General features: G+C 48.4%; 1 protein-coding gene across 1 annotated transcript in view; it reads right to left on the bottom strand.

Moving 5' to 3' along the window:
* Nucleotides 1-16,540, bottom strand: part of Mindy4 (MINDY lysine 48 deubiquitinase 4) — a 115,518-nt gene that overhangs the window by 13,443 nt on the left and 85,535 nt on the right. Inside the window, exons 14-17 of the mRNA XM_031381992.1 lie at nucleotides 12,920-12,983; nucleotides 9,723-9,884; nucleotides 2,387-2,567; nucleotides 1,787-1,859 (exon numbers count right to left, since the gene is read on the bottom strand). Coding sequence (XP_031237852.1) covers nucleotides 1,787-1,859; nucleotides 2,387-2,567; nucleotides 9,723-9,884; nucleotides 12,920-12,983 — 480 coding nt within the window. The remainder of the gene's footprint in view (nucleotides 1-1,786; nucleotides 1,860-2,386; nucleotides 2,568-9,722; nucleotides 9,885-12,919; nucleotides 12,984-16,540) is intronic.

Below are 16,540 nucleotides of genomic sequence, written 5' to 3'. Positions count from 1 at the left end.
GCCTCGAACTCAGAAATCCACCTGCCTCTGCCTCCCAAGTGCTGGGATTAAAGGTGTGTGCCATCACCTTTATGAATGTTTTGGCAATGAATGTTTTCTTAAGAGATCCTAGGGCTGTGGCAGCAGCAGCAACCAGTAACTGCATAGGAATTCACATCCTCAGGCCTCACCACAGAGGCTCTGGTTGGTCTGGAGATTCGAGTTCTAACATATTCTTTAAAGGAAGCTAATGTCTACAAGCCTAGGACCTAAGCTCTGGGGCAAGACTTCCCAATAAGTAATACAGAATTCACATTGTCTTCCCCTAGCCATCCTGGGAATGGATGGTGTCTGGGACCCCTAAGAGTCCCTAGCCTGATGTCCCAAACCCTGACTATTTGTATGCTGTACAGATAGTCCTATTTCTCTCTGTGACAAACACTGAGAAGCACTTCTGAAGATGCCATCTCTCTGTCTCATCCAAGCCCTAGACAGGGAGCAGAAGTGAGAGCAGGGAAAGCCAGTCCCCACTCCCCAACTCAAGCTGCTCTCCAGCACCTCCTGAGGCATCAGTGGGGGTTGGGGATGGGTTTGGGATCCTCCCAAGAGACAAAAGCACCAACAGAACAGATCTAAACCCACCCTCCATGATGATGATCATGAATTATGCTCCATGCCAGCCATCTCAGGCAAGAGGCTACCCTCAAGGTAGGCCAAAACTCTGAGCCATTCTCAAACAACTACCCATCAGACTGAGCTCAGAAAGCCAGTCAAGGCTAGGCTTGGGGGGCTGCTTGGCCAATCAGGAACCATCTATTGTCAAAGGAGGGCAGTGAAGGACTAAGGGGTACTATTGGTGGGAGGGTACAAAAATAAAGTCAAAGAGATCTCAGGGAGCATCCACTCTGAAAGGGACAGAAGTTATGCCTAGGGGCCAGTTGGGGCCCTTCTCCTTCAGAAAGGTCACCCTGTGGCCTCCTCTGCTAGCCTGCATAGGTGCCAAGGCTAGGATCACCTTCTTTCCCCTTCAGAGCCTTCACTCATCACCTTGAATGAGTGGCCCTTTGTACTTGAAATGACATCGACCTGCATGTGCCCCTAATCCTCGGATGAAAGCAGCCAGCCTATGACCCTGCAGGAATGCTGCATCCCTGTGGGGGCGGGCAGGGAACTGGCACAATGGGGATGTGCCTGCAGCCCTCCCACTTCCCCTTCCTGATGCTTCCACAGTGCCAAGGCAGTCCTTGCACTGTTCCCCAGTCCTGCTCAAAGGTTTGTTTGTCTATAAGGGGCCACAGGCCCAGACTCCAGGCCTCCCACATGTATCTGAGGTGCTCAGTCTCTCAGGGCCAGGCTATGATTCTGGCCCCAGCTGGGAAACAGATTCCTCTTGACACAACACCGAGTCACAAATGCCAAGGACAATGACAGTGAGAGCTAATGCTAGAAAGCATTTAGGAATATCCACATGAGCTCCAAGCTGCTACTGTCCCCACTTTACAGATGACAAAGTCAGATAGGTGAGATCCAGTGTCTCACAGTCAGCCTGCAGGATGGCTCCTGAACTCATGATTAGAGCCACACGAAATATATTACATCCCAAGAAAAGCATCCAGAACCTTGTCTCCCTCTGGAGATGCTCCTCCCTGATTCCCTACGACACACTATAGTCACTATTCACTAGTCCCTAGTCACTATTGCAGACTAAAGCTGTTTGTCTTTCTGTCTACAGGCTTAATATCCCCAACCAATGCATATCCTGGCCTCTTGGGGTGAATTTTATGAAGTTAGAGGCGTGCCCACTCACTTGGTTCTGATACAGAGTTCAAGAGGAGGGACAAGATCACTGCAGCCGTCCTCTGAGGCGGTCTTGGTGGTATCTAGGAAGGAAGGGGGGAAGCACTGTCATTTAGGGATACGCACTGACGCTGTGGCCAATTCGGGCAACTCCGGGGGCCCACACCAACCCTTGGGTATGATGGACCCATCTTCATCTTGACTGGATCCTCTCCACTTCTTGGTCATTTATCCTTACTAAGACAGTGCACTGGCCTCTTACCTCCAGCCTTCACCAAACCCATGCCTTACTTCAGTTATCAAAATATTTTTTTCTAAAAGCAACTGTGGTCTCATTATTCCTCTACCGTAAAACCTCCTATGAGGTTTTGCCTATTGCCTTAAAGGCGAATCCAAACATATCAGCATAGCTTACTGGGCACTAGCATGTGGCCTTAACTGCACCTTCCATTCTTAGTGCCATCAAGTGCTCAAGGCCCATGGCCCTCTCTTGCAGGACGGCCAAGCTAGTATCACTCTCTGGCCACCCATGATATCCCAAGAAGGTATATTAAGGCTGGTTCTGGGGCAGCCTGGAGGATCCCTGAAGAGATGTGTTAGGGTGTCTCACCAACAGTCAGCCGTATCTCCTCCTGCTGGTTGGCCAAGCCATCATAGTAATACAGGTCAAAGAGCCGCTCACACCTCCAGTCGCACAAGAGCTCTGGCTGTAGGCTGAAGAGGATGCTGAAGTGGCTCTCACTGCAGACCACCCAGATGGGGAACCTTGGTGTCTTTAGGAAACAGCCAACCTGAAGGACAGAAAGACCTGAGGTAACATGCTGGCCAGTTGAGGCGAGGCTTACTTCCCAGGGATCCTTGGTGTGATGCTAGAAACTCTTCCTGCTGCCCAGACACAGGCCTACCTTCTAGAGCTGACCACCCTACAATGAAGATCACAGGGAACTCACACACAGCCCCCCCCCACACACACAAAACACACCCATTGGTCCCAGGTGATATCTATGCCACAACCCAGTCATCTACCTCTCTCTTCTCCTCCAGTCTCTCACATACCTCACTTGTGTGTAGCTCAGCCATGACCTCTTGATTCTTGCTGAGCTCCTCAGTAACTCAGCTCACCAATCCCTTGGCCTTCCCATTCTTTGTCCTCCCTTCTGAGAGCTTTATCTCAACTGCTCAGCCAGAGAGCAGGTTATCATTGGTTCCTTCCAGTTCCCAGAGGCATGTCACTGAGCAACTGCCCCCTCAACCACAGCACCATAGTGTGTCACTTGCCTTGTGACACTGCTCAACACATACACCGCTACCACCACCCAATGTGCCAACAAATAGTTGAAAACTGGAAGTCCTCAGGAATAATACTGGACTTCAAGTAGAACTGTGCTTTCAAGACAGGTAGAACTGGGGGCCCTGGGGAGACAAGGGGGAGGGTCTGAGTGAGCAGTCTATGGGTAAATGGCTGACAAGTTCAGGGTACAGCAGGCCATTTGGTAAGGGAGCCTGGAGCATGAGGCTGAGGCAGCACCAGAACATGGAACAAAAAGGGTCTGGTGACTGCTAGCCAAGGACTCCTCGGCTGGCCAAGGATGTGTGGAAACAAAACAGAGACCCCTTGTTAGCATTCTGTCTAAGCTCTGCCCCCCAGTTACCTGGCAACAGCCAGGTAGGCCTGACCCACTATAAGAAGGGCTGCTTGCCCCCTCCTCTCTCTCTTGCTCTTCTCTTCTTGCTCCCACTCTGTCCCCTCGCCCCTTCCCTCTTTTCTTCCCATTCTCTTCCCTCCTCTCTCTCCACATGCCCTGAAAAAACTCTATTCTATACCATACCCTATTCTATACTATACCGTCATGTGGCTGTCCCTCAGGCGGAAGGGATGCCTTGGCATGGGCCCACTGGTGCCTTAGGGCATGGGGAGGGGGGTGAAGAGGGCAGTGGATGCAGAGAAAGGGGAGAGAGAGAGAGAGAGAGAGAGAGAGGAAAAGAGAGGAAGAGAGAGAAAAAGAGAAAGAGAGGAGAGAGAAGTAGAGTAGAAGAATATAGGCCAGCCATGAGCACATGGAGAAACAGAGGTGAGGCTAAGGGGTGAGGGGACAGAGCAGGAGCAAGAAGAGATGAGCAAGAGATTGAGGAGGGGCAAGCAAGCCCTTTTACAATGGGACAAAGCTACCTGGCTGTGGCTATGGGGTGGATCTTAGAATGCTAGCACCCCTCACCCAGAATACTGGCACGATGCTTCTTGCAAAGAGAAAACTGCTTTCTGAGCCCTTGGGCAGGTGGCCCTCTATAATATACTTCTGTGAGTGTCCTAGGCAGCACCTGGTCTACCAGTACTAGGTTATTCAGCAACCTAGTCGAGCTGGTCCTGCCTAATCCACAGCCTCCCGCAGGAGATGAGATATTTGCTGCTCAGGTGTTTACAGTCTCCATAAGGGCACACTTGCTCTAGGACCCACCACAGAAGAGTGGCGAGGCAGGTCCCACCTCAAGAGTAATGCCAATGCAGAGCTACAGGTGCCTGGGATAGAGGGGCTGGGCTCAAGTCTCCCATGAAGGACATGCCTATTAAGTGGAGTGTAGGAACCACATTCACAAAGTACTAGTTTCTTTCTTATCTACAATAAAGCTCCTCTCCGCTCTGCCATGTGCGACACTCACCTGGATGGCAAGCTTGCTCCTCCTGAGATATGGGGCATTTGGGCATGCCTGACCCTCGCCTAACCCTTCTATAAGCTTAGCTTCCTTTCTGTGCTCAAAAGAGCCTTTTCTTGGGAGACATCGCCTGGCTCTGTGCTCACTCACAACAGGCAGGGAAAGTGCCTCAAGCCATCCATGGGCTGTCTGGGGCGCCATCAGCTCCCTGAATTTTCCAAAAGAGGGATAGAGGGCAGTTTGCCATTTATAAACAACAGTCAAAAGATTAAGAGCAAACCAGCTGCCCAGAGGGCTTATAAATGATTGGACTCATTCACAAGCCTTTTCCACGAGGGGACATTTTCCAGAGAAACTTCCTTAGGGGTCTTAGGAGCTGGGTGTGCTATTTCCTTAGTGAGGGCCAGGCTCTCTTGGGGGCCATGATACACTTTAATAGGTTGTTTTTGTTTGTTTGCTTTGATTGTTCTGAACTTTTAAACTTACTTTTACTGTTGAGGAATAAACTCAGGAGATTATGGCAAACCTGTGCTCTGCCACCAAGCCGAAGTTCTAGCTCCGGAGATTTTATTTAATGCCATTCAAATTTTCTCACACCAACAAGGATACATCTATGTTGTGAGTTTTGACAAGCACCATTTAAGTTAATAAGAACAGCCTTAATAATGATCTGATTCTAAATGTGCAAATGGGTGGCTTTTGAGCCACAAATATGCTTTAGGATGCACTATTTCTCAGGACAATAGCTTCCAGAGTCAACGTTTTGAGGTCAATGATCCTATCTTTGAATGTGCCATATCATGTCAAAGTCTCCCTTCATCAGCTATGGCCAGAAAGACCAGCTCCCTTCACAGCCTCACAAGCTTTTGTGCCTTTTTCATCTCATTCTTGTTGCTCTAATTCAAACAGCGAAGCTGATTTAATCCTAATTGTCAGGCTTATGTGATGGGAACAATTTTTCATGTGTATATGTGCCAAATGATTGGTAGACTTCTAGATTTTTATCAAATGAACTGCCACAGCATTCTCTGGGTTTCTGTTGCCTGGGTTTATTTTTAGTCTTTGTTTTCTGAAGGGAAGGTTGTTTGCATGTTGTTGTGTGCAGACAGGAACTCCACATGTAGCCCAGGCTGAACTTAAAATTCCCGAGTACTAGGATAACAGGCACATATCACGCTCCTAGGTCTCTTGTAATATTTTTTTATATTATGTGAACTACAGTTTCTCCATTAATTTGCAATCTAGCCATTGTGGGTGTGCGCGTGCATGATTGGTGTGTTTTCATGCATCCATTTGTCTACTCTTATGCCTACGTTTTGATTACTGTGGTCTTCATTGTGCTGGTGGGAGCACACTCCACCATGTACTTCCAACTACCTGGCTCCTCCTGGGCACTTGCTCTTTCTTAGATAAACTACTTTGCAAACCCTTTGGGATTTCTTCCCTTGATGTGCTGGGGTCTTAATCTGCTATCTTGAGTGTGATAGGCCAGTGCTCTACACCGAGTAATGTCTGAGCCCTGCTTGGGGTTTTGGATTTTCAGGTTAAGAAAGCAGCATCTCACTAGTGATTACACTGGATCTCACTACTCAGACTTCGCATGTTACTCTGATCTTCTATGGATTGCAGAAAATTACCTAGAAATCTCTTGTAGTGCCTTGGTTTTGTTTAGTCCTTGGCATTTTCATGGTTTTTTTTTTTTTAATTTTTATTTTTGAAAAGTATCTTTTTAGGTTTTGCATTGTCTTTATCAAGTGTGCGCGTATGTGTGTGTGTGCGTATGTGTGTGTGTGTGTGTGTGTGTGTATGTGTGTGTGTTATTCCCAATCATCTTTCTAAGCTTTCAGAAGTTGAGTACAGTGGTTTTCAGTTGGCTCATGTTTATTTCTGAACTGCATCCACATATAAATTTTTAGGGGTAGTTTTAATTTTTCTTAAACATTTAGTTATTTTGCATATGTGTGTGAGTACATATACATGTGAAAATCAGAACAACTAGGGGCTTAGTATCTTCCTTCAACCACATGGGTTCTGGGTTTTGAACTCAGGTCAGGAGGTTTGGTGGCAAGTGCTTTACCTGCCAAGCCATCTTGCTCATTCTCAGAGGTGTTTTTAAAATTTAGGTCTTAATCTCTCACAGAAGTGGTGAGCGGCTCCAGCCAGTACAGACTGCGGCATTCAAGCACTTGTTCTCAAGGACTAGCACTTGACCACAAGCAGAGTTACCTTCCTGTCTATGATGGTAGCATTCATTTGATGCAATGACACTTTATCCTCAGCAACACAAAAGACTACGGGGACAAAGTGCTAGAGAAAATGAGATCAATGAAGACAGCAGAGAGAAATCACTCAAGTGAGCACAGATGTGCAGTACCTCACCCTGTCAGTCACCACCATGTCTCCTGTAACCAACAGAGGCAGCTGCTGACCGAGTATGACACACTACTAACTAGAACAACGTGCTATCATTTCAGAAGGGCTGAAATGTAAGAACACATCCATCCTAGAGACAATAAAATATGATGCTTAGATCAAGGAAAGACCTACAAAGGAATCAGGTGCTTGGAGGGGAGCTGACAGAGTGAGAGAACTCTACTCAGAGGAATGACGGAGGTGATTAAGACTTCCTTTTCAGAAACATTAAGGCAAAGCTTAAAAGAGTGGGGTTAGGCAGGGCAGGTGGAGGGGACAGAATATGCAGAGGCCCGGAGGAAGGAACGACCCCAAAGAGGCAGGTGTGGCTAAAGGCCCAGCATCTGGAGCCCAATGAAGAGGGAAGGGCCATCTCTGGGAGGGCCATAGGTCATGGCAAGCTTGAGATTTTAATCTCTGCATTAGTTATTTGTGCTCAGGCCACAATAGCAAAGACTACAAAATGTGTGGCTTGAACGACACAATCTTATTTTCTCAAAATTCTGGAGCATTCTGAAATCAGGGTGTCATCTGGACTGTTTGCCAGGGATAGCTCTCTCCGGCTTCTGGTTGACTGCCACTCTGTGTCTCACAAGGTCTCTCTGTGTCTATGCACTAATCTCTTCTTATGATGACGCTGTTGTGTGGATTAGGGCCATCCTGGTGACCTCATTCTAACTTAATCACCTTCTTAAATACCATCACCAAATACAGTCCCGCTCAGAGGTCCTGGGGGTCAGGACTTTACATATGAATTTTAGTGGACACAACGTAGCTCATGATAGTCCTGCAAAGTGAAGAGCCCTTACTTTTGAGCATAGAATGGTGTGATTGCATCTATGTTTCACACTGCCTTAGTGAAAGGGCAGGATGGGAAGTGGGGGTGTCAGGATCGACGACATTCAAATACTAGGTCTTCCTTGTGGCTATGTTAATGCTATCCAGTTAATGGGGCCAGCTAGGCCAAGCATTTGTCTCAGTCCAGACCTTGAGTGTTCAGCTCCCTTGAGTACTACTGATAGGAGGCCCTAGTGCCACGGGAAGGAGGGTAGTGTTAAAAAGGTGAAGGCTTCCAGGCCCTGCCTGTGTCTTTAGGAGTAGGAGAGGCTAAAACCCAGCCTTGGTGACTTCTAGGGAGAAAGAACAAGCACATATAGAACCCCTTCTTTAGTGAGCTTTCCAGGGTACAGCACAGGAAAGTATTCCCCACACGGGGCAATACTCCCAAGCTTGACCAGCAAATGGCCCTTGTAGGTTCAAGGACTCTACAGGAAAACAGCCACTGGGCCCACGTTTCTCCAACATTCTCTTCATTCTGAAGGAAGAATGATCTTGACTGTTTTTCTCACCAATTGCTCTCTACTGATCAAATCGAAATAGGTTATTTTTTTCTAGGCAGCCTGGACCATAGGAAGACATCAGGGCTCATGCTTAGCCTAGAGTCTGTGAAACTGGACAAGCGTGGAGCCTGCCAGTCTCTTGGTGCTTCTCCTTGGCCACGTGGACAAATTGCTGCCTTACTCCTGATAGTAACACAACCAGAAAGGAACTTTCCTCTTCAGTCAATTAGAACCCACAATCTGCATTCCATGAACTGGGGTGTCATTCAGATGGAGGGAGTCAGGAAGAGGCAAATCACATGGTCTGTGAAAAAGGGACACCATACCTAAATAACAGGTCACACAGAAAGAATGGGACAAAACTTCCAGCCCCTTCCCACCCTGCAAAGTCAATTACCTAACACTCTAGGGGCCCTTAAGACCAAGCTTCCAGTTTGTGGCAATGATAAAGCTTCACCTACACCCTCCTGGTGTCTGAGTGGTGTCAGCAGTCTCCTGCTAACCTCAGGACAGTGCTCCTCACATCCCCAGTCATAGAACAGTGGATGCTATGGAGCCACTACGAGTGAGTTCTAAGAAGGTCTGAATGCAGTTGAGGCAGCAGGGCTGATCGAGAACAGCCATGGCACAGTCACAGTGCCCCACCACATTCACTTAAAGCCTGGGTCTTTGCGAGTGCTCTTTCCAAGCAAGACAGGAGGCAAAGGGACCGCACCCAGCAAACAGGCTAAATGAAGGTGTACAGGCTAAGCTGTGTTCCCTCAAAGGACATGTAAGCCTTAAGTGTGTCTGAATAGGACCTTATCATCTGGGAACTGGGGTTGCTGTATATGCCACAGCTTAAGATGAGGTCATATTGAAGGAGTGTGCCCTTCATCCAACTACGGTCCTTAGAAACAGAGAGCAAAGCATCCAAGTGACAATACAGACATGGCCTAGGATGCTGCACCTATAAGCCAAGGAGCAACAAGGAATGCTGAAAGGGAGTCACAAGTCAAGGGAGGCACGAACGGGTTCTCCCTGTAGCCTTCAGAGGGAGCACAAATAGCTCACACCTTGGTCTGGGAGCACTGGGGTCTAGGATTATGAATGAAAGCACCTCTCATTGCGGCAGCCCTAAGAAAGTAATTCTAAACCTAAGACATCAAGCTCTCCCTTCCTCAACCCATTGCACATATGCATGAATACAAGATATACACATGCAAGCACACATGCTCACACACGCGCGCGGGCATACACACACACACATACACACACACACACACACACACATACACCAGAGGCAGCCACTCTGATGCACAGCCACATTATGAACCCTTACAAATTCTTTTCATCTCTCCTTCCTGGAACCCAGAATCTGCTCTTTGAGTCTGAAGTGTCTGTAGCATAGGCAGCAAAGGATTTCTTTTAGGCTGCTCGGTATTAGGGCTGGACCTGAACTCCAGCCAGCTTTGGGAATGAGAGCCTAGCTTCCATTCCTCCATGTCCATCTCATAGGTCCAGGGAATAAGGCTGCTGGGATTCTGGAGTGCATCTGGGTACCTGGCACACATCGTAGTGTTCAAAGAGAGATAAGAAACCAATGTCATTGCGTGCGTCGATGCCTCGGAGGAGCATGATATTCCCATCGCCTGAGTCTAGCTCCACTACATCATTGAAAACATTAGACACGGCTCTCCCAGTCAGGAGAAGATTGACAAGTTCCTGTTGATGAGAAAAAGGGAAGCTGCGTCAGATCTCTGAAATCAGCCTTGGGAGGGAGGATGGGAGGCTGAGAACAAGGGAAAAAGGGTGGAGGAGGAAAAAAAAAAAACAAGGAAGGCGAGAAACAGAGTGCAGAGCTGTGACAGTAGAGGCTTGATTTTTCCACAGGCTCTGATGGGAGAAATCTGCCAACTGCTTCCATCAAAGCATTTGGAGAGACTCAGCAATCTACCTACAAGCATTCCTTAAACAAAGACTGTACACAGGAGCTTGTCCTAAGTCAGTACTGGGGGAACCTTAGAGAGGCTACAACACAGCTCCATGCTCTGGGCCAGCGAGGGAGGTCAAGGATATATCTGTGAGGTAGAAACCTAATGTAGGATATGAGTAGGGCTAGAAAAATGTGTGCACAGTGTTCCCTGCCCTACAAAGGCACACAGTCACATAACCAAGCGAAAGCAGGTTTGTTGGAGAGTGACCTCTGGAAGAGTCTTGAAAAATAGAGTTTTTAAAAATAATCATTTTAATGTTTGAAATGACATTAGACTCAATGGAAGTTGTAAAAATAATCCAGAGAGTTCCTGTGTACCCTTCACCCAGCTTCCCTTAGCGATCTCAGAGGACCCTGCACATCTCCTAGCCAGGAAGCCAGCCAACCCTGCACACTGTGGTACCAGTGAGGTACCCTGCTCTTACTAAGGACTCATGGGAATGCTAAGGATAGCAGGGTGGGGGCAAGAACAGAGGCAGAGAGAGCAGCAAGAAGGTGGTGCTGAGCTTGCCTCAGAGAGTAGGTATCCAATGGACCTGTGGCTCATGCCTCACACCCAGCCATGCATCACATGTGTGACCTTAGACCTGGACTTGGTATCAATAGCTGAATGGCACCTCCAGGTGTATCCATCTCTGGAAGTTGTACTGCAGTGGAGCACTGCGGCTGGACACCACTACGCCCCATCAATGCTTAGAAATAAACAAACTGAGCCTGATGGATGAGAAAGGACTGGTCCTGGACATGTAGCCTGAAAGTGACTGGGCTGAACCTTCACTGACTTCTGCTGAATGCAGCATCCATGTTACCCTTGCTACCCAGATGGCAATTCTGCCGCAACAAATACTCCAACTGAAAGGTGGCAGCTTCCAAGGAATCTTTGGGAATGGACTCAGATTAATCCACCCCTAGCATTCAGACAAGCAGTCCCTCTGTGTTATCCTCCCCCAGGAAGGCTAGCATTGCCAGTGGGGCAAGAAAGCACAGAGTTGTCTCCTAGCCCAAAGGATGGTGTTGCCATCTCTACCCAACCTCTGCTCTGCAGGGCAGAGTTCAGAGAAGTGTTTTCTCTTGAATAGTGAAACTGATGTTCCAGGAAAGTGACACGAACACCCCTGTCCCAGTGACAGTTAGGCCTCCACTGATGGCCGCCAAGGGGCCTTCATTAAAAGGAGACAGTGAAGGGCCTCATTGTGTCCTTGAAGAGGAAATGACAAAATAATTCAAAGGAAATAACTGCTCTGAGATACTGTACCTCAGGTCAGAGGCTATTAAGAAAGTTACTGTCTTGGGTTTGTGTGTGTGTGTGTGTGTGTGTGTGTGTGTGTGTGTGTGTGTGTGTGTGTTTGAAAAGTTTTTCCATCTGGTTTTCAATGAGAAAAGGGCCCCTGCTCTTCCATCTGGGAAGTGTTCAAAACATTCCTCCCAGCAGGAAGTCTTCTTGAGATAGGAGCAGCACATGCCTCCTGCTGCCCTTAAGTGAGAGGACCTTGCAAGAGCAAAGCTTAGCCACCATCCAGCCCATCACTCCTCAAAGTATGTGCTCTGGGCTGTTTCTGCCCAGGGGGACTTTTAGAAATTTGGTCTCCATGGGGCTAGGGCGAGGTGGTGCATGGCTGTAATCCCAGCACTTAAGGAGGCTGAAACTGGAGGGTCTGGAATGCAAGGCCAGCCTGGGTTACACAGCAAGACACAGTCTCAAAAGAACAAGAAGAAAATAAAGAAGAAATTCCCTAGCCCTAGCCCCAGCCCAGGCTAAGTTAGAGCCTGCTTTTCAACAGGACCCACAGGGACTGGTGAGCAAATCCAAGCTCGGCACCCATGGACTGAGCCAGATGCCTCTTCCACAGGAAGGAAACTCGAGCTCCGGAAAGGAGGAAGACGCCTCCTTCTGTGAGTGTAGTGAGAGCAGGCTTGAACCCAGGCCTGGATGATGCTGGTCTAGCCTCCTTTGCCTCCATTTTCCTAGGCAGCTCCATTCTCTAGCAGGAGAGCCAGGCAAGCCAGAAGAGCAGACATTCTCCACAGCTTTCTTCCAGGGAGGGGCAGAAGCCAAACCCTCACCTCTCTGTGGGTGTCTGTTATACCACAGACCTCAAACCTGTCCTTGCATGGGATCAACATAGGTTTCCAGGGTTAGGCACAAGTGAGTCAAAATCCCAGAACAACTGGTTTCCCCAGCTGGGGCAGAAGACTGAGTTCTGGCTCCTGCATACCCAGAGACTACATGTTAATATAACCCACATGACCATTCTTAGAGGCCTTGAGAAAGGAAGCTGTCTTTGTGCAGACTAGAGAGGCTTGTGATGCTCTTTCGTGGCATTATCTGACAGAGAGTATGAATGACAAGTGGAGTCAGGGTCTCTCTGGTCCACAACAGGGCTTTTTTGTAACAATGCAGAGAGAAGGGTGGTTGTGAAGGCAATGCATTCTACATGCGTAATCGAGGTATGCTGCTACCCAGGGTTACCAGCCACACTGGGGCATGTTTCAACAGCCTGGGCTCTGTGCAGTTTAGCACTAAGCGGAACTTATGTTCTACCTCTTCTGCATCCCCGTGGCTCTAAGAATACCAGTAAGCAGGAAGCATGCTAAGTGTGGAGAACAAACTGAGCTTTCTTCCCGGGGCTCCATGACAGTGAAGCCCAGAGGCTGGCTCATGAAAGCTGCTCGGACAGAGTGTTTGAGACGAAGAACAAAGAAAGTAACTCAGTAGGGGGAGGGCTACCTGGCTTCCCCTCTGTGGGCCCCATTGCCTCCTGACCTGTGTGCAGTATCCGTGAGCTCCAATGAGGTGGCTGGTGGGGACATCGAAGTCCTGGCGGACACTAGAAAGTATGAAAGAGAGACGCATTAGCATGTGTGTGGCGCACTGAGGAGCCAGGGGCTCTCTCTGGGCCTGGGCTATGGATTTCAGATTTTCAGAGAACCTAAGCATTTTTGTTGCATTGTGACCCCTCTGTGGAGGTGGTGACATAAAGAGGGCCTCCATTTTGATAACACCAAAATCTGGTGAGTGAAATGTAAAAGGCCCTCGGGCTGGGAATCCAATGTCCAAAATTCACACCACAACTACCAAGAACAGTGGTGAGGACGGGGTGTGTGGGCCCATCTCTGAGTCCCAGTCAAGCCAGTCTGTTAAACGGGAGGAATTGGCTGGAATAAACTCTAATGGCTTTGCTGTAGTTTCAATATGACTGGAGTATCTCCCAAGGGATGGTGTGCCAAAATGTAACTCCCATTGTGAGGGAGTGAGAGTGTAAAAAGTTGTGTACACGCATGTGTGCTTCTAGAAGACATAAGCTGATGTCCGATTTCCTCTATAACTCTCCACCTTATTGTGTGTGTGTGTGGACACACAGCACACACACACACATACATGAACATGCAAGCACCTGCCACAGTGAGTCAGAGGACTACTTTCAACCATCAAGAGTTGGTTCTTTCTTTCCTCCATGTGGGATCCAGGGATTGGACTCAGGTCACTAGGCTTGGTGGCAAGTGCTCTTTCCCACTGAGCCATCTTGACAGCCTCCACCTTATCTTTTAAAACATTTTCTTGGAGAATTCACACACTTACACAATGAAATATGGTATCTACCCCCTTTAGTCCTAGCTCCTCCAAGACCCTCCAATCACACCCTTGCCAACTTCATGATAGCCCACTAAGTACAGGTAGTGTTGGCTATGTGTGTGGGCAGTAATACCTCGTTTTTTCTTTTTTAGGTTCTCTCAGTGAACCTAGGGCTCATCAGTTTGGCTAGACTGGACGGCCAGTGGAGCTCACTGTCTTCACTGTGGATCCACAGGGATCCTCCTGTCTCCTCAGTAGTGTGATTACAGCTTTTCACAGTCACACCTGGCTCTTTTACACGAGTACTGGGGGTCTGACCTCAGGTCTTCACACTTAAGCAGTAAGGACTTCACCAACTGAGCCATCTTCCTAACCCAAGAAGGTAGAATTTAATAACTGTGGCATTTAGAATCGAGGCCTTTAGGATTAGACTACGATTGGGTAAAGTCATTAGGATGAAGGCACTATGGTTGAATCCTGATAGTCTGATCGGGTGAGACAGAAAGGAGAGGGGAGAGAGGGGAAAAGGAAAGAAAAGAGAGAGAGAGGTGGAAGAAGATAGAGGAGGAGGCATACATGTACTTCCTTTGCTTTTGTGAGGTCCCCGCACCTCCTCAGGACTCTGCCAGCAAGAAGATCATCATGAGGTACAGACCTTCAACTTCCAGAACCATAGGCTAAAATAAACATTTCTCATTTAAAACTGACCATGTCTATGATATGACGTTGTTGGCAATAGAAGTCAGCCTATCAGAGAAAGCCTGGTCAAGGCCATGACATCAGCCATTGCCACCTGAGCACAGCTTTTGTCTTGGGCACCACACTCCCAGGATTCCTTACCCACACGAGAAAACCCTGTCTCAAAGAAACAGCTGGCTTGCCAAAGGAACTCTGCTCACAGATGCTGGGATAGTGGGAAACCCTGGCAGCTAGTGTCTAAGACCTTGGTACCCTCTTCCTGTTACCTGTATGGCTCCGTACTTGGGACAGAACCTCAAACAGCGCAGAGTGAAGAACCTCTTTACCAAAAGAAATTCTTCAAACTAGAGAAATGGGTGTAAGCTGAGAGGAAAGAATAGCTCAGGGTACCCATGGTGACAGGGACCTTCACCCGTGATGGGTGAGAGCTGGTCATGAGGAAGCATGAAAGTCTCCATGCCCAGCCTCAAAACCCTCCCTGCTATCACCTTAATCCTACCATTGGGATTCTGGTCCTCCAGGCATCCTAAAGTAAGTCTCTCTGGAAGAACCAACATTATGTGCCCTAGAACGGGTTGGCCAGCACATAGGAAAGTAGCCATGGCCACTGACCACACACAGCACTAGGTCCTCAGGCAAGAAGGACCTACTACATCTATTTAATAGATGTGGGAAGAGGCTCAGACAGGTGGGCACTGGGAGAAGGTAAGGTAAGAGAGGCTGGAACTTAGGCCTCTATGGCTACACACAGACCTGAATGCACACTGCCCACCTGGCACTATGTCCAGGGCCTGGTCTGCCTCCTACATCCACAACCCAGAAGATGCACTGAGCTGGGGCCAAGGGTAGCAAGGACTCAGTGACTGGACATTTGTTTTTCCATTTAGTGAAAGACAAGCAAGAACATGGTCTCAATAGATGCTACAAGTCTAAGGTCCCCCAAATGCACACCCCAGTCCCCTTCCCTTCCCAGATAACTTCACAAACTCAAACTCCATCATACTTCCCTACCCAAAAAAAGTGTGTGTGTGTGTGTGTGTGTGTGTGTGGTTTTATAGTGGTGTTCAGGAGATAGATTCCAGGTAGAATCACAGAGCCCTGTAAAGAACCCCAAAGGCCAGGCTCCTCTGGGAAGGTCTGTAGGGCTTGCCCACTAGAAGCAGACCAGCGTGCCTGGGAGAGAGCCAGCAAGGGGTGACTCATGGCGAGCACAGTGCTGGGTTGGCGCTAGCTGAGGCAGAAGAATTGATGGAAACGTTCTCTGTGGCATATACAACATCTTCTGACGAGAAGAAAATAACCTCAAAGCAGTCCTGGGGGGACTGATAAGCATCACTGGCCGCCGGCCACCTGTGGCTTTCAGAAGCAGCCCGATCTTCATAAGCTCTCGGCCGCGTGTTCACCCAGCGGGCTCGAAAGCCTGCGTCAGCTGGGAGAAGAGGGACTAGCAGAACGGACAATGGGAGGAAATGGTAATTGCATCCTTAGGTGCAAACACGATGGGAAATTCAGAAGTTGCCTGGATCTTAAAAGGGAGGGACATGTGTATTTCACATTAGGGCACCCGGGAGACGCCAAGGAGCAGCTTATGGCTTAGGAGATTTACAACTTTGGCAAATGGCAGTGCCCAGTCCTCCCCTGGGGAATTCTGACAAGGCCCACATGTGAGGAGTCCTGGGTCAGAGGCCATCCTCCTCTGCTTTGGCTACACAAGAGATCAGCTTACAGAGAAGCCTGATTCAGCCCTGAATTCTAGCACCAGCCTGCTGTAGAATAATTGCAAGTGTTTGTTCCCTAGGCCTCAGCCTCCCATTCAGGAGCAAAATGGTCTTTGACTGAATTGTGTCTCTCCAAAGCCATACATTGAACCCAGCCTGAAGAAGCAAACCAGCTTATAATTCCAGTTACTCAGGAGGCTGAGGCAGGAGGACTGAAAATCCAAGGTCAAACTGGTGCTGTGGTTCACACCTTTAATTCCAGCACTTAGGCAGAGACAAGCAGATCCCTGAGTTCGAGGCCAGCCTGATCTACAGATTGAAAACCAAGGCCAGAGAAATCCTATCTTAAAAATAACCTCAAAGCAGTTGACAAACAAAATTAAAAGGAAAAAAG

This window comes from Mastomys coucha, unplaced genomic scaffold, assembly GCF_008632895.1.
Source record: "Mastomys coucha isolate ucsf_1 unplaced genomic scaffold, UCSF_Mcou_1 pScaffold20, whole genome shotgun sequence".
NCBI classification, from domain to species: domain Eukaryota; kingdom Metazoa; phylum Chordata; class Mammalia; order Rodentia; family Muridae; genus Mastomys; species Mastomys coucha.
This window is presented reverse-complemented; position numbering and strand designations above follow the sequence as displayed.